Source organism: Macaca mulatta, chromosome 7 (assembly GCF_049350105.2).
Source record: "Macaca mulatta isolate MMU2019108-1 chromosome 7, T2T-MMU8v2.0, whole genome shotgun sequence".
Lineage (NCBI taxonomy): Eukaryota > Metazoa > Chordata > Mammalia > Primates > Cercopithecidae > Macaca > Macaca mulatta.
This window is the reverse complement of record NC_133412.1, coordinates 161,167,700-161,193,173: the sequence shown is the minus strand read 5'-3', so window position 1 is coordinate 161,193,173 and position 25,474 is coordinate 161,167,700. Positions and strand designations below refer to the sequence as shown.

Below are 25,474 nucleotides of genomic sequence, written 5' to 3'. Positions count from 1 at the left end.
TACTCCAAAAGATATTAAGAAAAATGCTGAACTCTCAAGGTCTCCAGCGAGTGAAAATCATAGCAAGTGATAATCTCTGGGAGTCCATCTCTGCAGCCATGCTACTTGATGCTGAACTCTTCAAGGTGGTTGATGTTATAGGGTAAGGCATGTTTACTTGGAAAACTAGCAGTTTCTGATTGCTTGCTCTGTGTATTGACTGTTTCTTGCCTCTCCCCATTTGATTACATTCTCAGAAAGTAGCTGTCCTGTATTTACTTATCTGAAGCATGCATGGCTCATGGTTCATTACTTTCGCTTTTAAATGTATTTTAGGATCTTTCTGTGACAAACATGTATTGATAACTTTTAAAAAACATACTGATGTTTGGAATCATAAAACTGAGCTTTGTTTTAGATTAAGGGGCAGAGTAATACCTGTATTTAATTTTAGAAATTATAAAGGCAAAGTTGTGAAATTAGTTTCTAACTCTCAGATATTCTGTGGCTGGAAGTTCTTGCATGAACACTTTTGTAAGTGGTTCATTATGGTCACTGACGATAACTTTTGTCATGCCTCCTTAGTAGTATAGTTTTGACCCCTACTTCTTATTCCATTTCTGCCTTTTAGCCCTCTGGGCCCTGACCTCATTGAGTTCATTTTTTTAAAAAAGTGAATTTACATTTTTCCTACCGTGACACAGGATATAAACATTTGAAAAATAGAATATGTGTGTGTGTGTGTGTGTGTGTGTGTATGTATGTGTGTAGAATTTGTTCTTTATCCAGTGTGAACACTGATTGATCTCTCCATGTGCTTTATTTTTTTTAATGAAGAATTTTGAATGTACACAAAAATAGGCAGAATAATACAGTGAATATCTTTGTTCTTACCACTCAGCCTCCTGAACTGTGAACCCATGACCAATCTTCATCCATGCGTCTATCTACTCCTCTTCCCTTCCTGCCTACATTACTTTGAAAGAAATCCCAGACATTATTTCTTCCATAAAAATATTACTGTGTGTCTCCAAAGATTAGGATTATTTTTCTACTTACTATAAACAATACCATAATTATACCTAAAATGTAATAGTTTTTTATATTAAATATCCATTATTATTATTTTATAGTTTTATTTGATTGAATCTGGAGCCATTTAAAATTCATACCTTGTGATTGGTTGATATTTAAATCTGTTCTAATCTTTAGGTTCTTGCTCTTCTTTCTTTTTAATTTGTTGAAGAATAGGGTTGTTTGTCTTATAAACTTTGTGTCAGTCTGGATTTTACTGATTTCACCCCTACAGTAATAACTTGCTCATCTCTCCTTTTTCAATGGTTTTTGAAATTGGTGAAGGTGTGATTAGGTTAGATTTAGGCTTAATTTTTTTTTGCAAGATAAATAAAATTTCTTCATTATATTTAAACATTTTATACATTGAAATTAAAATTAAAGTTTTGCTGTTGTTAAAAGCTTTCATAAATAGTTGAAGTCTTGAAGGAAAACAAAGTTGTGTTCATCTAAATGTATTTTCTTAATATTAAATGAAAGTATGGGTTTTACTGTATCTTCATGAAGGACTTAGATATGTACTTCATTTTTTATTGATATAGGTATTTTAATGTAATGAATTTTCCTCTGAGTACTGCCTTAGTTTTATCTCATAGGGCTGTTTTATCATTAATTTCTAACTTTATTGCATTGTGGCCATTTAATACCAAATGTATTATTTACAATTTTGGGGGAAATTTCTCAGGAGCTTATTTTTAAAAATCTGAAAAAAACCTTTGCATTTTTCTTGACTATCTCAAGAGCATATTTTGACTTATTAAGATGTATTCTTTATTAGGATACAGAATTGAGTTTATAACATCTACCTTTTTGATTATATTGTTCAGGTGTTTGGATCTTAACTATTTCGTCCACTTGAACTGTTCAGAGCTACCAGGTGTGTTTGTTTCCTTGTGTTAGGTCTGTTTCTCCTTTCAATCTTAGGCAGTTTTTGCTGTGTGGAAGCTTCTGCTTTGTTATTTGGTACATAAATACTGATGAATGTTTTATCTTCATTATGATTTATTTCTTATCATTAGAAAATGCCATTCTTTGTCTCGTTTAAAGCTTCTTGGCCTGAATTCTGCTTTCTGTGTGATTAAGAGATCCCTGCTTTCTTTTCATTAGGATTTGCCTAATATATTTTTGCCCTTTTATTCTTTACCTTTCAAGGCCATTTTCTTTTATGTGCATTGCTTGCAAATAGCATAGAGTTCGATTTTGCTTTTTTAAAGCTCCTCTGAAAATCTTTATATTTTAATCAATGAGTTAAACTCATTTTTAAATATAACTGATGTTTGTGTTTTCTATGCTATTACATTGTCTCTTGTTATTGAATAATTTATACTATCCATGTACTAATACAAGCTATTCTGCTATATGATTTGTTTACTTTGCACTTATTTAAGGAGGTGTTTCTTTTGTTATTTAGCAAGTTTTGTTTTTTGTTCTATCAATTATATTTATACTGATTTATACAAGTATTTTCAACTGAGAATAATTTTGCCTCCCAGGGGACATTTGGCAATGCCTGGAAATATTTTTAATTGCCACAAATAGGTAGGGTGATGCCACTGGAATCCGATGGATGGAGGCCACGAATGTTTCTAAATATCCTTTAGTACACTGGATAGTTTTCCCATAACACAAAATGATCCAGCCCAAAATATTAATAGTGCTGAGATTGAGGAACTGCTTCATACTAATACTCATGGTTTCCTCTTCATTTAGTTATTGTCCATTGGTTTACTATAAGCAATACTACAATTATTTGATAACTTCTTCCTCCCCTTTCCTCCCCTACCATGGAATTTTAATTACTAGAATTATCTTACTTTTAATTTTTGTACTCTTAAATGAACTTACATGAACTTAAGCTTCTACTATATTGATTTGACAGCTACAAGTTTTAACTGTTTACTCCCAGATAATCTGCAAACTTAGTTTACATTTCACCTTCTTTCCCTCTTGTCCTATTTCATGTAGCTATATTAGTTGTACTTTAGCCAAGTGTGTAATATTTATATATAATTTAATTACTTTTTTTTTTTTTTTTTTGAGACGGAGTCTCGCTCTGTCGCCCAGGCTGGAATGCAGTGGCCGGATCTCAGCTCACTGCAAGCTCCGCCTCCCGGGTTTACGCCATTCTCCTGCCTCAGCCTCCCAAGTAGCTGGGACTACAGGCGCCCGCCACCTTGCCCGGCTAGTTTTTTTTTTGTATTTTTTAGTAGAGACGGGGTTTCACCGGGTTAGCCAGGATGGTCTCGATCTGCTGACCTCGTGATCCACTGGTCTCGGCCTCCCAAAGTGCTGGGATTACAGGCTTGAGCCACCGCGCCCGGCCATAATTTAATTACTATTTCTTTTAATCTAGCTCTACCATTAAACATATTAAATGCTCACCTTCAAGTCTTTTGCCGAAGTTTCTCCCTCAGTTTCTTGGATGTCAGAAGTGTAATTATCTATTAAATGTCTCAGAAAGTGCTAATGGAAACAATATTTCTTGATGTGTTTAGATGTTTATTGATGTTTATCTATGACCTTTATACCTGAAGGACAGTTTGACTGGATATAATCCTTTTTTAATCCTTGAGTATCATAAAATTTGCTCCATTGGTTATTTACATAAAATGTTGCTATTGAGAATTTCGACTCCAGAGATATTTCCTTTTCCTTATAAGTAACTTGACACAATTCCTTTATGCCCAAAGAATATTTTTATTCATCTTTAAAGTTTAGTTGTTGTATACACCTTACCATTTCCAGATATATAGTATATGCATCTCTTAATGTCTATATTTAAGTATTTTCTTAGTAAGGTTTACTTAAGTTATAAGCTAAATCATAATTCCACTCCATTACTTTGGTTTTCTTTTTTGATGTCCCAGTTATACATCTTGCTCTTATTTGCATAGCCTTTATTTTGTATTTCTCTGAATTTTTCTCTACCTCTTTATTTACGTTTTCTATTATTTTATCCTTACTATTCTATATTCCTTACTGTGTTTTCCACAGTGTCTCTTCTGTCTAATGTTCCTTCTAGTTTAGCCTTCATTTCTAAAATGTGATTTTTAAAATAATTCTATAATTCTCTCATTTTCTATATCACTAACAATTCATCTTTAAAAAATTTTTAATTGAAGTATAGCATACAAACATACATATATAAAAGTACAAAAATCATCGGATTATAGCTTAATGAATTACCACAAAGCGAACGTACCTATGTAACCACTACCCAGAAAATTATCAGTGCCCAAGAAGCTTGGTTATTGATATCTCCTCTTGGAAAGATTTTTCCTTGGAAATCTTTCTAATCATTAACCTCTGTTTTTGCCTTAAAGATAACTACTAATCTGACCTCTAACACCATGGACTAATTTTGCTGGTTTAAAAACTTTATTTAAATGGCATCTTATAGTAGCTGTTATTTCAGTCAATATTATATAAATGAGATGAATGCATGTTGTTATATATAGAGGTAGTTCATATTTATTGTTTAGCATCCAACTGTTGGATGCTAAGTGTAGTATACCACAACTTATCTGTGTATTATTTTTTAATGGTCATTTAGACTGTTTCCAATTTTTGGCTGTTGGAATTTTGTTCAGGAGATATTTCTTGGCTCACATCTTCACAGGAAGACTATTCCTTCCTGCCTCATTCATGTTGTGCTTGGCCTGTGCTATATCTGAAGATTTTTGTTTTACAGTTACAGTACTTTCTAGAGTCTGTTTCTGCTGGGCCCCATTCTTACTGACTGAAAGTTGTTCTCCTTTACACGAAGTGTTCCTGCCTTATTCAACTTGGATTCTACTTCAAACAGCTTATTTTCATGTTGAAGCTCTGTCATTCCTGATTATTTGCTACCTTCTCCTGAAATTGTTATTGCTTAAACCTGTGTTGTTCAATACAGTAGCCACTGGACACATATGTTTAGGAAGCACTTGAAATGTGGCTAGTTTGAGTTTAGGTGTGTTATAAGTATAAAATACACACTGGGTTTTGAAAATTGAATATAAAAATATTATTTACAATTGTTTTACACTGATTACATGTTACATGATAATATTTTGGGTATATTGGGTGAAATATATCATTAAAATTATGTTCTCCATGTTTTTCTGCTTTGTAAATTAAATTAAATTTTTTTCATTTATGTGTTTTATTGTGGTAAAGACCTTTGCTGGTTTTTAACGTGGCTGCTAGACAATTTAAAATTATAATGTATGTGTGGTTCATATTATATTTCTACTGGACAAATGTAGTTTGAACTCTTACGGTATTGGGTTTGATCTCCTAGTGAATTCACGGTTTTGAGCATTCTCCCCTAACTTCAAGCCTGTGAAGATGTTCCCATCTTCCTGAGTTGGTCTTCTATTCTCCCACTTAGGATAGGGTCTACTCCTTTTTGTGAGTACCAGCCAATCCCCTTTCACTTCCAGTTTCCATATACCATCTGCTGATCCTGGGCCATTTCTGATGCTGTGAGGCTCCTGGGGAGAGTCTCTATCACCTGGTTTGATGGCAGTGTTATCTGTTTTTCCTTTCCCTTATCTGGTTGGTCTGTTTGGTTTCAGGAGGAGTACTGAGGAGCTTCAGAAACTGGGCTGCTGTCATGTTCTGCCTTGGCCAAAAATTCTAATTTTTTAAAGTACAAATATGTTACTCTGTTAGGATAAACTATGAAGTTGGTTCACTTTCAATTATCTTAATTTTGTCTGTAATTGAAGTTTGAAAAATAATGCTGTGAAATGATAGAGAATGTTTGCCTGCTTATGTACATTAAAAATTTATATTCTTAAAGAGCCTTTACATTTTGTTGCACTAGGAATAAATATATACATAGAGAAAGACCCAGATTTTAGTATTAGTTCTGCCTTTCTTTGCTCAGATCATGTAATAAATCATTTGGGTTTTGAATGTAGTAACAGTTTCATTTTCTGAATGAAGGATATACCCCCTATTCCTATAACTTCAGTAAAGTTACTTTTTCATTTTATAAATATAATATGCTCATTATAGAGACTTTGGAAAATGTAGAAAAGTATTAAGATAGAATATACTCATAATCCTAACATCTACTGCTTATTGGTAACATGCTAGCATATTACTTTCCAGGGTTTTCTTTAATATAGAAATATATTTTAACCAAATACACCAAACATGCATTTGGCAACTAGACAACTGGATGACAACTAGATGGGGTATTAAAAATTAACATTTGGCTGAGGTAACTGAATTTCATGGAGACAGAATGAAGTTGTGGGATAGAAGAGTAAATCTAAAAATGTAGTTTTTTGAATTTATATTAGTTAAAAGACTAGTAGCCAGATTTTTCAGGTTGGGTGTTATAGTGCCACAACGATGATTGCTTAACCCTGTTAGATGCTAGATTTCTTTGTAGTGTAGATTTGCAATACTGAATAGATGCCTGCTTTCACCTGAGTTTAGTGACTCAGTAAAATCTTAGTGGAACCTCGTTTTTCTCTAATACTTCTTTTTATGTTCTCCAGTATATATTGTATATTATTTTCTTACTCATGAAATCCTGGAATGCCAAATTGATATTGTGCCCTAATTCATCTTCACTAGGTATAAAGAATTACCAAATAGGATTTTTTTCCTAAAAGATTTGTGACCTAAAATGGAATTAAATAACTAAAAAATAACACAAGTATTCACAATCATTTTTTGATGTTATAAATACTACTATACCAAACTACAAAGATTAGAATTATGGTATAACTTAATCTCCATTATTTTGCTTGTATTATTTTTTTGTAAATAATTGCTAAACTAAAAAGTAGATGCCCTTATTCCTACAGTTATTTAGCTAGTGTGCTCTCTTATTGGTTTGTCAATCTATTTTCTATTTAAAATTTATTGTCTTTATTCTTATAATCAGTACTTCCACAGTCATCATTATGGGAGTATTTTACTCTTGCAGTAATGAATATGTATTTATACTTCCACTGACTGACTCCCCTCCCATCGAATGATAGGATGAAGGAGGCATTCATTTTCTGGGGCAGTTTCTCACTTGCTGCACTATTGATATTTTTAATGGCCAATTTTTTTGTTGTAGGGGTTGGTCCTATGCATTGTAGGATGTTTAGCAGCATTTTTGGCCTCTCTTCACTAGATGCCAGTAACAAATATCCTCAACCCCAGGTGAGACAGTTGAAAAAATATCTCCCTATAGTGCCAAATATTCCCTCCAGGGACAAAAATCATCTGGGTTGAGAACCACCTCTGCTCTGATACAGTAATTTCTAGTTTTCCCAAGGTAGTTTATTCTTTTTATTCAAGAAATAACCATTTGTGGGTATTGTTTTTTGTTTTGTTTTGTTTTGTTTTTGGCCTGGGAGTAAATGCCAAGCTATCTTTCTGTGTTCTAAGGACAGGAGTAGAGGGGAGAGTACTACTTTATATAAAGGTTTCACTAATCTTATTTTTGGCCTCCTCCTCACTCATTTACTATTGCCCCAAGCTCCTTAGCTTCCCCTGGGAAGTCTGAATCTTATCTTTACTTCATTCTCCTCTTGGGGTGTTCTAGGCTGTGGCCCTGTCTGCTACCTCCATCCGTCAACATGCTTCCATCCATTTTGTGAGTTCCAGAAATAGACTGAAATTTCCTATCTATTGATGATTTTCCTTCCTATCCAGTATGCTGTTGTAGGTTTATCCCCTTTTGTTTTATTTGCTGTCATTTTAATGGCATGCTGAGACAGAAGGGCGTAAAGCAGATGCTTACATTCATTATCTACCTGGAAGCTACCCAACTGTTTTAAAATAGAAAACCTTGGAGAAGACTTGTGTTTTTATACACTCAACAAATATATATGTATATAAGTGCCACATTGTGACCTTTTGTCATTGACTCCCACCCTTTTTTTTCCCTAGGGCTCATTATCCTGGAACCCATTCAGTAAAAGATGCAAGGTTGACTGGGAAGAAGCTTTGGTCTTCTGAAGACTTTAGCACTTTAAATAGTGACACGGGTGCAGGCTGCTGGGGTCGCATTTTAAATCAGAATTATGTCAATGGCTATATGACTTCGTAAGTTATTAAAAACCTTTTAGAGTTTTTATTATAAAAAAATTTAAAACACAAGAGTTAGAAAAAAGTGGACTTCCTTATTCTTCCAGCCTAGATTCAATGATTGTAAACATTTTGCCTTATTAGCATTTTCTATTTTTATACCTATACTTAATCTACATCTAATTTTCTATATTTGAATATGGTCTATATTAAATAAAGTCTGGTTTATTAAGGTATAATTTATATGTAGCAAAATACATGCAGCTCTCTGATTTTTGACAAGCTACATATATTTTTAATAATTATATAGTAAATAGTATATGTAAGGACACTTTATCTCTAAATGTTTTAGCATGTGTCTCCAAAACACAAGGATATTCTTCTACATATCACAGTATCATTTTTTCATACATGAGAGTGTTTTTAATACTCAGTCTATATTCAGATTTTCCTAATTGTTCCCCCAGAATGTCATTTGTAGCTTTTTTTAAGAAAAGGAATAGTCAAACACGCACATATTGCATTTAAAAGTTACGCCCCTCAAGTCTCCTTTAATCTAGAGTAGCTTCCTTATTCCTCATTTTTGATGACAGTGATCTGTTGAAAAGACCAGGCTGATTGTCTTGTGGACTGTCTGCTTCCCAGCCTGTCTGATTGATTCCTCATGGCATCACTTAATGTGTGTAATCTGTTGTTTAAAAACAGATGTTCTTAAGGGAGAACACAACTTATGTTCCTAAGGGAACCATTTCTTAAATGCTTTGAAAAACACTTTAATTGTGAATAGATTGCAATTAGCTTTCTAAACAATGAACCACATTTTGTTCCTAAATTTTGTTCTTTTTTGTTCTGAAACATAGAACAAAAGCAAACCAATATTTATATATTTATTGTGATATTAATGTGGGTTGCTATATATTGTATTTGTTCTTTTTCTTCTCTTTGTGAAAGAAAAGATACTTAAGGAAAGTTTGGTTATAACTTAATTTGGTCTTAAGGTAAGGCATCTTCATGGCAGAGAATTTAGAAAACTGAAGATAGGTACAAAGAAAGAAGCAAAATCACCTACAGTCTTATGATCCAGAGCTAACTATCCTTAACAATTTTAGTGAATGTCCTCCTATTTTATATTGGCATGTATACATTTTTAATACAAAATTGAGACCATACTATAGAATCTGTTTAAAAAACTGCTTTTCACTTGACATGACATTAGGAACTTTTTCTCACATTTACCTATATTTCTACTTCATCATGTTTAATGCTGTAAATGCATTTTAAAACATTCTGTTACATAAAGCACCATTTCCCAAACTTGCCTTAAGAAGCACCCGAGACACTTGTTATACCTTCTCCTTGGCAGCTGCCCAGACATTGTGAATGAGAATCTACAGGGAAGGCTCCTGGGGTTCTGTCCATCTAGTCAGTGCCCCCTAGTGATTCTGATGCTACGCAAGTTGGGAAACACTGATGTGGAAAATATATTATTCCTTATTGAATATTTCCTCTTTTTAGAATTGGAAGTTGTCTCTGTTTTAATTAATAGCTTTGTACAAACTGAAATGATCAATTGTATACCAATATCTTTGTACATACCCATGACTATTTTCTTAGGCTGTATTCTTAGAAATGGAATGGTCAGAGATATATAGATTTTGAAGGGTTTTGTATGTATTTTACAAAATGCCCTCCAGAAAGCTTGTCTTGAGTGATACATCTGTCACTAGCCAGAAAGGATACCACGTATCTTGCAAACCATGGGCAAAATTATAAGAACTTAAAATATTCACTAATAGTAAGGTGTTTTGAAAATTAGGACTATAGGCCGGGCGCGGTGGCTCAAGCCTGTAATCCCAGCACTTTGGGAGGCCGAGACGGGCGGATCACGAGTTCAGGAGATCGAGACCATCCTGGCTAACACGTGAAACCCCGTCTCTACTAAAAAAATACAAAAATTAGCCGGGAGCGGTGGCGGGCGCCTGTAGTCCCAGCTACTCGGGAGGCTGAGGCAGGAGAATGGCGTGAACCCGGGAGGTGGAGGTTGCAGTGAGCTGAGATCCGGCCACTGCACTCCAGCCTGGGGGACAGAGTGAGACTCCGTCTCAAAAAAAAAAAAAAAAAAAAAAAGAAAAAAAGAAAATTAGGACTATTATTTCTACTTAGTATTGATAGAATTAGAAGGCTTTGATTTGCTAAGAATGTCAGTCTGTTTTTTAATGCTGGATGAGGACTTGATAAAAAAAATAAAATTCTGTGGGTAAGCTCTGTGCTTTTTTAATCTGTGAGAGACTCAACAATACCAAGTTCAAGAACTTCCATTTTGCCCTTGGATTTCCTGAGAACCAGAGAGTCAAAGTTTTAGGGGTTAGCACCTGCTCTGACTGTTAGGGCCTGATCATCTGAGAAAGAATGGGCCACAAAGCAGATCAGCAGTCGGATCCAACTACTACTTGTAGATGAAGTGGAATCATATTTAATAGCAATACTACAGCCCAGACCTTGTTCCGTACTCTTCCTATGCATTAGTACATTTAATCCTTACAAACTCACATGAGAGAGATGTAATTATTATCCTCATTTTACAGAGAGGTTAAGTGGTGAAACTATGGTTTAAACCCAGGCAGTCTGACTCTAAGAATTCTCAATTGTAAAACTTTGGAACAGTTCAGAGTCAAGTTCATAAAAATTATGTCATGAAACTGGGGCATTGAGAAGGCTGACTGTTGAAAGTAGGTATGCACAAAGCCTTTATTTGTATTTGACTCAAATTTGTGATGTGTCGGGTGCTAGTAAGGCATGATTTGTCTTCTGGCTGTACCACTTTTCAGTAAAAATCTTGCACATAATACATTTGTATTTTTTATCATGTGATTCACCATTAAAAATATTAAAATGTACCCAACACTGGATTTTTCAAAATGTGAATAAATTTAGACAACTTATATTTTCTTATTTTGGGTGATCCTTTTATTGTCATTTACATAGATGTGTATTACTGTGATAAAGTCTTTTTACTCCAGGTTTTTAGACATTTATATTTTTATCACAAGTTGTCTTGGTGTTTCTTTTTTATCAAACACATCTTTTAGCACAATCGCATGGAATTTAGTGGCTAGTTACTATGAACAGTTGCCTTATGGGAGATGCGGGTTGATGACAGCCCAGGAGCCATGGAGTGGTCACTACGTGGTAGAATCTCCTGTCTGGGTGTCAGGTATGGTTCAGTTCCATCTCTCACTCCCTAAATTCTTCTCTAAGAGACAACAGAAAAACACTTAGAGAAGATTATATAAACTGTGTGTCTATGCGTGTTTTAAGTATGTGATCTAAGCAAGATTTGCCAGTGTTTTATAAGAATATTTTGGGTAACTAGACTACTCTCTGATTGTTGTAAGACCAGGCTTTTAGAAAAGTGTAGGACAGGAGGAGACAGAGAGGGAAAGGAAGAGCTGAAATTAATAATCATCTAAGGATATAATTACAAATGATGATAATTGCTAATAAAATTATGTATTTGTAAACAGAGTATCTAGAAGTCTTAAGATTAGCTTTGGAGACACTTTGTTCTTTTATATTAATATAGTTTCAATTAGAATAATATGCTAGCAAAATCAAAGGTAGATGATTAAAAATACTATATTTATTGAATCATCAAATGAATAAGTAAATATGAAAGTTATGTGAAATATGGCTTTATACTGTCCCCTAAATCTGTGAAATGTGGGTTGTGAAAAGGTAAATTTCAAAATAGGTAACAATGTAAAGCTTATAAAGATTTAAAATGAGCATATACTGAAGATTTTATGTTACCCATATGATACGAAGGATCCTGGCACATGGCAGATATTAGAAACAATTCAAATAAAAAGTCAGCATAGCACACATTTTTGTAGTGTAAGGGAACTGGAGATGAATTGTCAATGGAGGTAAGTTGGGTTTCCCACAACAGGGAAGAAATTAATTAAATTTCTACCAGACAAGACATAATTTATATAGCTCAGAGACAATGAGCAGGGCTATAGATAATACATCCATTTTTTATTGAAATACAAAAGTTTTGGTACAGTATCATTCCTTAGTCACAACGGAAGTTGAGATTATGCAGGGATGCATGGCATAGTGTCACTTTTTCATGAAGAGATATAACCATACTAATAGTGAATATAATCTAAACAAAATAACAAAATCTGTTGCTGAATAATGTTGAAATTTTTTCTGCAATTTTTTTTTGTAAAATATTAAACATTTATGACCATTTTGTTTAAAAATCCTAACAATCTTTCTAAAAATCTAATTTCTTTAAAGGTAAAATCCTTTCAGAAGAAAATTATGAATTTGGAGTGAATTTGTTTTTATTTTAAACTTAAATTTGGTGGTTTTCCCTTTTAGTTGTGCTCTCCTAAGACAGATTTGTAATCATATTAATCATGTAATCATGATGTTATTCTAAACTCCTTAAATTATCCTCCCAAAAATATGAGAAAATTAAGGTTAGACTTGTGTATGAAACTTGTATATTCTAATATTGAGAATCATATGAGAAAATTAAGGTTAGACTTGTATATCAGCCCCTTGAATGTTGAAATTGTTGGCCCCACATTATCTAGATGAACTAATGCTCTTAATTTTGTGACTTTTCCAAGGGTTGGGACATGGTATATTGCTCAGTGCATTTTCAGGACGAGCTTAGGAGGTGACCAATAAGTGTACATGTGGTGGAAATAAATATGTTTGAAACCATAAAGTTAGTTTCTGAAATTCGTTATTAACTTTTTTAACCTTTTTATTGGTAGCTATTTTAGGATGGGTTAAATAGTGAGGAACTAAGGTTGTGGGGGAATAACTATTGTGTTCTTGAAAAAAAGACTGATCATATTCTTGAACTGACAGGTTCATTTATTTTTACCTATCATTCCGGGAATCTTCTTGCAATTATTTCATTTAGCTAGATTAATTATTTAAAAATTTAAACATGAGGTTGACAGATACATTCCTCCAAAATAGAAAATACCTTGTTTGAATCAATCAGACCTAAACTGATATACAGCTTTATTTTTTCCAAAAGAAATACTATTATTGCCATTTTTATCTTATTTCAAACTTTGTTTTTCTATAGCTCATACCACTCAGTTTACTCAACCTGGCTGGTATTACCTGAAGACAGTTGGCCATTTAGAGAAAGGAGGAAGCTATGTAGCTCTGACTGATGGCTTAGGGAACCTCACCATCATCATTGAAACCATGGTAAACTTTTGTTGTTGCTATTGGGTTAACTCACTTCTTTACTATTGGAAAAATAACATTATATAAAACTGAATACTTTTTTTACGTGTAAATACATAAGCATACAGACAGATGCCAAGATCTTATGGCTTTTATTAAAAAAATTTTAGCCATGAGTCGTAAAATGTAGCACACAACTCACTGATTTATACAAAATAGTCAGCTCTCATCTTTCCTCCACTTTGTTTCTGGCAATTGGGACAAAATTAAGGTTACCTATTTACCAATATTTGTGGAGAAGACCTTCACGACCTTCCCTTGCCCTGATATGTCATCTTATGGAGGCTGTGACTTTTTCCTTTTTCATCCTCAGGTTGTTTTGGGTTGTTTTGGGGAGACCTTAAGTCTGTTGAGAGCAAGGAGCTTAAAATTCGGGTGACTGAGGGGCTTGAGTAGGAAGGGAATAGGTCTGACAGGTGGACAGAGGCATGGGAAGAGGTAGGACCTTGAAGGCGGACATATCAAGGATTCAAGAGAACTGAATGAAAGAATGAAGGTGAAAAAAGGTGGATGGAGAAGCAGAACCAAATGGAGAGAAAAAGTCTTAGAGGTACCAGTTTGGGGAGATCTCAAGCTTCCCAAAGAGGTCAATGAAGTTCCAACAAGAAGGAGGTAAACAGAATGGGAAGTGCATATAGTCAGCAGGGCTTATGTGAAGAAGGATTTTTAGCAATTAAGTTCCCATGGGAGAAGTAAGATCCAAAACAGAGAACAGAGTAACCTTTAAAAAAGTGTAAGTGTGTGTGTGTGTGTGTGTGTGTTTATGTGTATCATATCAGGTTCTGAATGTCAGCCTACAGTTTGTCCAACTCCTGACCATAGACTCTTAAAAAAAATTCTTTCAAATAGCCTACCATCAGGTTTGAGCCAGGACAAAGAGTAGATATTCCTGACAGTATTGATTTTTTAAACCAAAGGTATCTATTAAGTGACTCACAACGCAAAACAATAAGCCTTTTATGTCTTACCCTGGGTGAAGAGGATTCTTAAAAGAGGGTGTAAAAAGATGCAGCCCTCCCAAAATCTACACTTGATCACCGAGAAAGGATGAGAGCCGAATATTTTGTATAAATCAGTGAGTTGTGTGCTATGTTTTGTGACTCCTGGCTAAAATTTTTAAAATAAAAGCCATAAGATCTTGGCGTCTGTCTGTATGCTTATGTATTTCCATGTAAATACAAGTTGTGTGCTATGTTTTGTGACTCATGGCTAAAATTTTTTAAATAAAAGGCTGAGAAGTGATCCTCCAAAGACCTAGAACCACTCCCAAGGATAGTCAAAAGAAGGACCCAGATAACCTCCCTACTCCCCACTCCCCGTCAGAGCTGGCAGTAGTTGGTAAACTAGCTGCCAATGGAGTGCAAATCACATTTTTGTCCGGTTGTACTCTTGGGGCCCCCACCTTGAAGTTGGCTGCCTGCATACGCAAAACTGACAGCTCACACATCCCTGACAGGTGTGAAGTCAAGCCAGGTTCTCAGTGGACAAAATGAGACAAATAGGAAAGCAATAGCTGACCCTGGGAGGGAAGGGATCTACAGGTAATGAGTACCCAAAACTAAATTTATATAAGAGTCACAAACCAAACAAATATTTTTCTTCTGCTAATCTGAATTTGGAGAGGAAAGGATGAGAAGTTTTTTTTGTTGTTTGTTTGTTTTTAATTGTCTTCTCTTAATCAAGTACTTCAGGCAGAGATCTAGAAGAGCAGGACTTGGTGAGAATTCTTACCTTTCTGCCAGCTTTTTGTCAGTGTCTCAGGATCTCATCTGCAGGCTCGTAGAGTGAGTAGGCATCTCATCTTCACCAGAAACTGTCTTCAGAGATAAGGAATATAGGGAGAGCACCTGTTGAATGAGGGTCTTATGACCTGCTTCAGAGGAGAAAGGAGAAGGTCAGAGAGTAAACTTCCTGCTTCTGCATTTTTCTCAGATTACTTCACTTTAAAATATTTGGGGGCAGTGTGTCTTGAACCCCTTCATGGCTGTTATGACTAATGATGTGGATTAGCATGTGTGTACAAGTTTTTCTGTGGATGTGTTTTCAGTTCTCTTGGGTATATATGTAGGAGTGGAATTGCTAGGTCACATGGTAACTCTGTCTTTAGGATTTTGAGGAACTACCAAATTGTTTTCTAAAGTTACTACACCATTTTACATTGCCACCAGTAGTTTATGAAGCTTACAATTTTCCACATCCTCCCCAACAGTTCTTGTTGTCTGTGCCTTTGATTATAGCCATCCTAGTGGATATGAAGTGCTGTTATTGTAGTTCGATTTGCATTTTCCTAGGGACTAATGATGTGGGGATCTTTTCATGTGCTTATTGGCAAGTAGTATATCTTCTTTGGAGAAATGTCTGTTTAAACTCTCCCCATTTTTAGATTGGAATATTTGTGTTTTTATTATTGAGTCATAAGTGTTCTTTATTCTATATAAAAATTCCTTATCAGAAATCAGAAATATAATTTGCAGATATTTTCTCCCTTTGTATGGGTTGTCTTTCATTTTCTTAATGGTACCCTTTGAATTAAAAAAAGTTTTAAATTGTGATGAAGTCCACTTTGTTTTCTCTTTTGTTTCTTGTGCTTTTGGTGTCATATCTAAGAAATTATTGCCTAATTCAAGGTTCTGAAGATTTATGTTTATGTATTCCTTTAAGAGTTTTAGAGTTTTAATTCTTAAATTTAGATTTTTGGTCCATTTTCTTTCTTAACTGGGGTTATATGTGTGTCCAACTTGATTCTTTTGCATTTTGATATCCAGTTGTCCCCGCACTGTTTTTTGAAAAGACTATTCCTTTTTCATTGAATTGTCGTGGCACCCTTGTTGAAAATCAGTTGGCAATAAATTTGAGGGTTTATTTCTGGAACCTCAATTTTATTCTGTTGGCCTATATATCTATCCTAATGTGAGCACCACACTGTCTTAAGTACTGTAGCTATCTGGTAACTTTTGAAATCAGGAAATTTTTGTTTTTTATTGACACACGGTACAATTTGATGTTTTGATACATACATGTGGGATAATGATCAACTCAGGGTATGCCCATCACCTCATGAATTTATCATTTCTTTGTAATGAAAGCATTCAAAAGCCTCTCTTCTAGCTGTTTTGTAATACACAAAACCTTACTGTTAGCCATCTTCACCCTAGTGTGCAATAAAACACCAGAACTTACACCTCCTGTGCAATAGGTACTTTGGACCCATCGACCGACCTCTTCATGTCCTTCCCTCCCCAGCCCTACCCAAGTGTCTGGTAACCACTGTTCTACTCTCTGCATCTGTGATGTCAACTCTTCTTTTTTTAAATTCCACATGTAAGTGTGATGAGGTGTTTGTCTTACTGTGTCTGGCTTATTTCACTTAACATGATATCCTCCATATTCCTCCATGTTGTTGCAAATATCAGGATTTCATTCTATGACTAATAATACTCCACTGTGTATATATATCACACTTTCTTTATTCATGCATTCATTGTTGAACACTCAGGTTGATTCCATATCTTGGCTATTATAAATAGTGTTTTAACAAACATGGGAGTGCAGATACTTCTTCAACAATACATATTTTATTTTGGGGGATATATACACAGTAGTGGGATTACTGGATTATATGGTAGTTCTTTTAATTTTTTTTTTTTTTTTTTTTTTGAGGCAGATGTCACTCTGCACTTCCAGGCTGGAGTGCAGTGATACAATCTCAGCTCCCTGAAACCTCTGCCTCCTGGGTTCAAGCGATTCTTCTGCCTCAGCCTCCTGAGTGACTGGGATTACAGGCGCCTGCCACCATACCTGGCTCATTTTTGTATTTTTAGTGGAGACAGGGTTTCACCATTTGCCAGGCTGGTCTCGAAGTCCTGACATCAAGTGATCTGCCCACCTCAGCCTCCCAAAGTGCTGGGATTATGGGCGTGAGCTGCCACATGCCCCACCTATTTTTAATTTTTTAGGAATCTTTCATAGTGGCTGTACCAATTTACAACCCCACCAACATTAAGTAAGTATTTCTTTTTTTCCACATCCTCACCAACCCTTGTTTTATTTTTGTCTTTTTGGTGATAGCCATTCTAAGTAGAGGGAAGTGGTATCCCATTGTGGTTTTGATTTGCATTTCCCTGATGATTAGTGATGTTGAGTATTTTTTCATGTACCCGTTAATCATTTATATGTCTTCTTCTGAGAAATGTCTGAACAGTCTTTTGCCCAGTTTCAAATCGGACTATTTTGTTGTTGTTCTTGTTGTTTAAGTTCTTTATATAATCTAGATATTAACCCCTTGTCTCATGTATAATTTGCAAATATTTCCTCCCATTTTGTAGGCTGTTTCACTTTGTTTCTTTTGCGACCTGCTTCAGAGGAGAAAGGAGAAGGGCAGAGAGTAAACTTCCTGCTTCTGCATTTTTCTCAGATTACTTCACTGTAAAATATTTGGGGGCAGTGTGTCTTGAACCCCTTCATGGCTGTTATGACTAATGATGTGGATTAGCATATGTGTACAAGTTTTTCTGTGGACGTGTTTTCAGTTCTCTTCGGTATATATGTAGGAGTGGAATTGCTGGGTCACATGGTAACTATGTGCAAAAGCTTTTCAGTTTGATGTAATCCCTTTGTCTGTTGTTGCTTTGTCTGTGCTTTTGAGGTCTTATTTAAAAAAATTCTTGCCCACTTCATTGTCATAAAGCATTTTCCCTTTGTTTTTTTCTAGTTTCATAGTTTCGGGTTTTATATTTAAGTATGTAATCAATTTTGAGTTGACTTGTGTATATTGTGAGAGGTAGGGATCCAGTTTCATCTTCTGCATGTGGCTGTCCATTTTTCCCAGTACTGTTTATTGAAGAGACTGTCCTTTTTCCCAGTGTGTATTCTTGGCACCTTTGTTGAAAATTAGTTGGTCATAGGGCATGAATTTATTTCTGGACTTTCTATTCTGTTCCATTTGTCTGTGTGTCCGCTTTTGTGCCAAAACAATGCTGTTTTATTAATAGTTACTATAGGCTTTTAGTATATTTTGAAGTCAGGTAGTGTGATGCCTTCAGCTTTGTTCTTTTTGCTCAGGATTGCATTGGCTGTTTGTGGTCTTCTGTGTTCCTATATAAATTTTATGGTTGTGTTTTCTATTTATGTGAAGAATGTCCTTGACATTTTGATACAGATTGCATTAAATCTATAGATTGCTTTGGGTAGTACGGGCATGTTAACAATATTAATTATTCACTATATTTTTGTGAGTTATTTTTTAGTGATTATTCTAGGGCTTACCATATACATCTTAACTTACTGGACTCACTTCAGATTTAAACTAACCGAATTCCAGTAGATTATGCTGAATTCCCTTGTTGGTCTGTTCCCTTTCCCCTTTTTTTCTATTATTAGCACACATATCACAACACTGCATGATGCAAACTCAGTAGGACATTGTTACTTTATATATAAATTGATGTTTTTAAACGAATAACATGCCGTTTTGGTTACTATAGCCTTATAGTATAATTTGAAGTTAGATAATGTGATGCCTCCAGATTGTTCTTTTTGTTTAGGATTGCTTTGGCTGTTTGGATTCTTTTTTTGGTTCCATATGAATTTTAGGATTGTTTTTTCTAATTCTGTGAAAGATGATGTTGGTATTTTGATAGGAATTACACTGAATATGTAGATTACTTTGGGCATTGTAGTAACATTTTCACAATATTGATTTTTCTAATCCATGAGCATGGGATGTATTTCCATTTGTTTGCATCATCTATTATTTCTTTCAGTAGTGTTTTGTATAATAGTTCTCCTTTTAGAACTATTGGTTCTTGGTTAAGTATATTCTTATATATTTTTTGTAGCTATTCTAAAAGAGATTGAATTATTGATTTGATTCTCAGCTTTGTCATTATTGGTATATAGCAGTGCTGCTGATTTATGCACATTGTTTGTGTACATTGATTTTGTAACCTGAAACTTTCCTGAATTCGTTTATCAGGTCTAGCAGTCATATATCAATAGAGCAGAATAGAGAACCCAAAGATAAAGCCAAATACTTAAAACCAACTGATCTTTGACAAAGCATTCAAAAATATAAATTTGGGGAAAGGACATCCCATTTAATAAATTGTGCTGGGAAAATTGGATAGCAACATATAGAATAATTAACTGCATCCCTACCTCTCACCTCAACATATACAGAAATTTACTCAAGATGGATTAAAGGCTTCAACCTAAGACCTGAAACCATGAAAATTCTAGAAGAAAATCTAGGAAAAATTATTCTGTACATTGACCTAGGCAAATAATTTATGACTAAGACCGCAAAAGCAAATGCAGCAAAACAAAAATAAATAAATGGGACCTAATTAAACTAAAAAGCTTCTGCAAAGCAAAGAATCATTGGAGTAAACAGACAACCTACAGAATGGGAGAAGACATTTACAAATTATGCATCTGACAAAAGACTAGCATCCAGAATCTATAAGGAACTCAAACCAGCAAGAAAAGCACAAATCCCATTAAAATGTGGCAGGTGACATGAATAGACATTTCTCAAAAGAAGATATACAAATAGCCAAAAAACAGATGAAAAAAATGCTCAGCATCACTAATCATCAGGGAAATGCAAATTAGAACCACAATGGGATACCACCTTACGCCAGCCAGAATGGCCATTAAGAAACATCAAAATACAATAGATGTGGGCATGCATGTGGTGAAAAGAGAGTGCTTATCCACTGTTGGTGAGAATGTAAGTTAGTACAACCTATAGGAAAAACAGTGTGGAGATTTATCAAAGAACTAAAGTAGATTGATCTATCATTCATTCCTGCAAATCCACTACTGGGTATCTACCCAAAAGAAAAGAAGTCATTGTATCAAAAAGTCGCCTGCACACATATGTTTGTTGTAGCACAGTTCACAATTGAAAGATATGGAATCAACCTAAGTGCCCATCAACTGATGAGTGGATAAGGAAATATATATATATATATTCATGGTATATATATATACCATAAAATACTCTTCAGCCATAGAAAAGAATGAAATAATGCCTATTTCTTTGAATGTCTTACTTTTTTGTGTGTTGTTGGAAACTGGACCTTATATATAATATATGGTAGCAACTCATGTATAATACATGCTAGCAACTCTGGGCATTGATCCTCTCCCGCTTAAGGCTTGTTGTTGTTTATTTATTTATTTAGTGATTTGCTGGAGTATTTTAGTTAAGTCTGTTCTCTCCCTCTTCCCCCATACACACTGTAAAGCCTGAAATGTTGCTCCTTGGAGAATGTGGCTTTGGGCATATCCACAGTCACCCTGGGATGACATTGGTTTTTCCAGGACTCTATCTGGTTCCTAGATCATACCTCACTGTAAGTTACACTAACTGCTGGTGGATTTCTGTATTGTTTTAAACAATGCCCTGGCGGCTTAAGTTGTTGCAAAGACTGATCCAATTAAATTCCAGCTCATTTTCAGGGGTGGTTTGAGGTTAGTATTTCAGTTTTCTTCTGACCACAGGAGATTTTTTTTTTTTTAACTGTCACTTTTTTTCTTTTCTTTTCTTTTTTTTTTTTTGGTTCTCAACAGGATGCTAGGCTGGGCTGTGGTTTAGCTTATGCCTATGGTGAAGCTACTGGTCCCTTATTTTCTTTTCACCAAAACCTCCATTATATTTTAGAGCAACATTAGTCTTAAACGTCTCTATGCTCTGTGTCAAATATCAATTCCTTTAAGAAAAGGTTTGAAGCTATTTCATGCCTTGCCTGTCCCCTTAGGCAAATCTCTAATCTCTAGTGTTGTCACCTTTCTTATTGTTGAAATGTATGTTTTCTGTCAACCTGATCTTTTATTAGTCTGGCTAGAAGTTTTTCAACTGTATTGATCTTCTCAAAGGATCAGCTTTTGGTTTTATTATTTTCTTGTGGTTTTAAAATTTGTTTTTGTTTAATTGATTCTTCTTCGCTCATTATTATTTTCCTTGCTTATTTTGTTTTTTTGTTTATTTTTATTTTTACTTTTTTAAAAAAATTTATTTCCACAGTTTTTTGGGGAACAAGTGGTATTTGGTTACATAAGTTCTTTAGTGGTGATTTGTGAGATTTTAGTGCACCCATCACCCGAGCAGTATACACTGAACCCAATTTATAATCTTTTAAAATTTGCTCCTATTTTTCTAGTATCTCAAGACAGAAGCTGAACTCTCAAATCCCTTCTTGATTTCTAATCTAGGTATTTAGTACTGTAAATGTCCCCCTAAGTATTGCTTTAGTGGCATATCACAAATTGTGATATGTTGTGTTTTCATTTTCATAAAGCTGAAAATTCTAATTTCTCTTTTTATTTTGCCTTTGATCTATTGATTATTTAGAAATTTGATAGTTTGTAAATATTTTTGACTTTTCCAGAAGGTTTTCAGTTATTCATTTCTGATTTAATTCTGTTGTGGTTTTAAAAGTACTTTTTGTGACTTGAATCTTCCTGTATTTATGCGGACTTGCTTCATGGATCAGAGTATGGTGTAGTTTGGTCAATGTTCCATGTGCACTTGAAAAGAATTTGCATCCTGCTATTGCTAGATGTAGTCATTTATAGATGTCAAGGCACTTTGTTTGGTAGTGTTGTTCAAATCTCTTATATCCTTGCTGATTGTCCATCTAGTTGTACTATCAATTACTAAGAGATGGGTATTGAAATCTCTGATTATGAAAGTAGTTTTTTAATTGTCTGCAAAGCCTGAAATAAAACTGTACTGTAAGTATTCTGTGACTGTGGAATCTCTTAAAGTAGGGATTATATTTCATACTTCTTTTGATCTCAGCCCATAGTAGTGACTATTTAGTAAAAAATGATGGCAGTGTGAGAACTATGTTACATATATTTAGCTGACCTTAGTGTGTATTTGATATCTATGTATACTATATACACATCCATTATATATATATATATTTTACTTCTTACATGAGAACGAAAGTTATATGTAGATGAGATATCTTTTCAGTGAAAACAGCCTTGCTTTTGCTTTTTATTTGATGTATTTTAGTTGGAAAACAGTTATAACAAAAAATTAATCTGCGTGCCATATGTTTCTACAGTTTAGCTATGAATTCAAAATTTGATCCAGTTGAAATGCCACTGACCTTTGCATTTGACTAGGAACATACAATACACATTCAGTAAAGATAATAATATAAGAAAGTCTTTAAAAATGTGAAACTCATATTTGTTATCTAGTATATGTTAATTTCTGTTAATCTTGGGCATTAACTATTGGACTTTTTTTCCCCTAAGGTAGCTTATACATCATTTGGATAATGTATGTGATTTTTTTTTTCAGAGTCATAAACATTCTAAGTGCATACGGCCATTTCTTCCTTATTTCAATGTGTCACAACAATTTGCTACCTTTGTTCTTAAGGGATCTTTTGTAAGTAAATATGTTTAACTTTATTTTGGTTTTGATTTAAGAATTTGTATATTCTATCACAGGCCAGTAGTTCTTAAGTGGAGCCTCATATTATGAACTATTAACAGTTTGTATATGAATTGACAGAGGCCTTGGTGTCTTCTGTCTTCTGACTTGCTTTAATCTAACAGGACAGAAGCCAGTAGGAGGTAAAATGCTCGGTGACTTTGAGGAACACTTACAAAAGTCACTTGCCAGAAAGTTGTTCTTGGTGGTAGAAGCATTGTATGGTCTCAGGAACTTTCAAGCATTGATATTTACAGTATACTATGCCAAAAATATTTTTAAAAAGTACTGGATACTTGCTATTTCTGTGAATTGTTAGGTTTGAATTGAGAAACTGCAGTACCCTTTCTGATTACTAATGGCATAAGAATTGTTTTTTAATATCAGAAAGTTATTTTAATTTAAAGGTTTTTACACAGGTACAGTAATGAATGTTTTTGAAGCAAAGACACTGTGATTTTTTAATCATTTGCCAAAATTCTTTAGTGTTTAGAGAATAAAGTATTTGCTTGAACAGTGTTTTCCTATTTTTAAAAATATTATTATTTAATATTTGAGGTGATTCTCCTGATAAATAGAGATAATATTGTCATTGGTACATTCTTGCTGGTACTGAGTTTGGAAATCCTCAAAGAGGATGTGATGAATTACTCAGCCATGCTTTTTTGTCTTTTCTTTACAGAGTGAAATACCAGAGCTACAGGTGTGGTATACCAAACTTGGAAAAACATCTGAAAGATTTCTTTTTAAGCAGCTGGATTCTCTATGGGTAATTTTAAAGTAAATTGTTATATTTTGGGTATTACAACAGTAAAACAGTAAAAGGGAACAGAAATTTCATTAATTAATAATTTTTATTTTTATGTTTGTATGTTTATAGATGTGTTCAGCTCTTAGACATTTAGTTTGTCTTGGTGGATGGTGACGCCATCACCTGACTGCCCAGGTCGGAAATTTAAGTCCCATTTGAGACTCTCTGTCTTTCCCATTCACCCTCTGTATCCCACCAGTGGTCAAGTATAGATGATTGTATCCACAAATTTCTCTTACTCACTCCTTATTCTCCATTACCACTGTTACTTCTGTTACTTCTTGTTTCAGTTCTTCATTATCTCTCTCCTGGATTTCAGAAACTGCCTCTTGTTTTTCCAGTCTGAATTTCCAGGTCACCCATCACTGCTACAGAGTGAAATGTCAAAAATGCAGATCTGATTTTTGTGACCACCATGCTCAGAGGACCTCAGTGATTATTTTCTTAGAAGTTCACATTCCTTAGTGTAGCACATGACCCTCATTATCCTCCCAGGAGGTAGAAGACTGGTCTTCTTCCTAGATGTGTGTCCTACTAAACTGGCCTCTCTTCACAGACTAAACTTACATTTTTCAAAGCGTAGCATGCCTGTTTATTTACTTCTGTGACTTTGTGCATACTGGTTTTTTTTGCATAGAATGACTTCTCCTCATCTTTATCATCTTTTGAGACTCAATTCAAGTGTCTCTTGCTCTGAAGCTTCCTCACCAGTCTTAGCTCATATTCACCTGGGGCCATGTGCTTACCTAGTTAAACACTTGTCCTGCTCCACCAGACACCTTGAAGACTGAGCCTTGCCTTATTTAGCTTTATATCTCAAGTGCTTCCCACAGTGCTTCATCCATGGTGGTTTCTGGGGAAAGGTTTCAAAGAACGAATTGACCCAAACAAGCATATTATTTCACTTAATTGACACAAATCTACCACTTTTTCTGGTTATTATTAATGTTCTGATAACCAACTAGTCACTAATAGTGATAAAACACCTTATTATATATTAAGTTCTGAAAAAAAGGTTCCTACTTTTTGTGTAACAAAATTGCTAGGAATAGCATAATAGAATTGATTTTCCCCATAAGAAAAATAATGTCATTTGGGGTTATTCTTCAACCTGAATATAACATCAGGTATTTCATAGATCTGATCATCAACCTACCGTTAAAACAAGGATAATAACTCCTTTAATTCAAAGTAGAAAAAACAGGTTCAAATTTCATAAAATGGGCATAGATTTAATGCCTTCAGTGATTATGCAAAGGATTCCAGTGTCTTCAGAGGTCTACATTTAGCATAGAGCAGCTTTGATATTGGGAGTGTTTCCCATTGGTCGCACACTGGGCTTAGCACTTTAAAAGCATTATCTGGTTTAATCATCACAACAGCTCTATGAGGTATGTATTTTTTCCTCATTTTGTAGATGAGATTGTGGCTTAAAGAGATTAAGTTGCCAAGATTGTAAGTGTGACATAAGCCTAACTTGCTAGTTGAAATATATATTGAACATAAAATGGGCAGGATTTTCCTCTCTTAATTGTAAAAGGATATCTGTGATTAACAACTGGATCAACAGTGATATTTTATGGAGTTTTCTACCTTAGTAAAACTACTGAGAGGGAAAAAAGCAGGTCTCTTAGTTGCATGTATTGAATATATCCAAGCTTTAAGGAGCTTACTGTGTAGTGGAAAAGAATAGGCTAATAGAAATAGATTTTGAGATTATTTAGTCCTTCCTTCCATGAATTAAGGTTGTTTAAAATTATAAAGCATAATTTTATGAAGTTTTCTAAAATACTTAGGAGAAAAAGATTCCAAGGGCCTTGGTATTGGTCAGTTTTCCACAAATGTTT

General features: G+C 34.4%; 1 protein-coding gene across 2 annotated transcripts in view; it reads left to right on the top strand.

The window, feature by feature from the left end:
• GALC (galactosylceramidase) overlaps positions 1-25,474 on the top strand; it is a 57,417-nt gene that overhangs the window by 16,703 nt on the left and 15,240 nt on the right. For both annotated transcript variants that reach the window (NM_001044262.2, XM_077937673.1), the window contains 6 exon segments: positions 12-142; positions 7,939-8,094; positions 11,166-11,290; positions 13,193-13,320; positions 22,682-22,771; positions 23,499-23,585. In NM_001044262.2, the coding sequence (NP_001037727.1) occupies positions 12-142; positions 7,939-8,094; positions 11,166-11,290; positions 13,193-13,320; positions 22,682-22,771; positions 23,499-23,585 (717 nt within the window).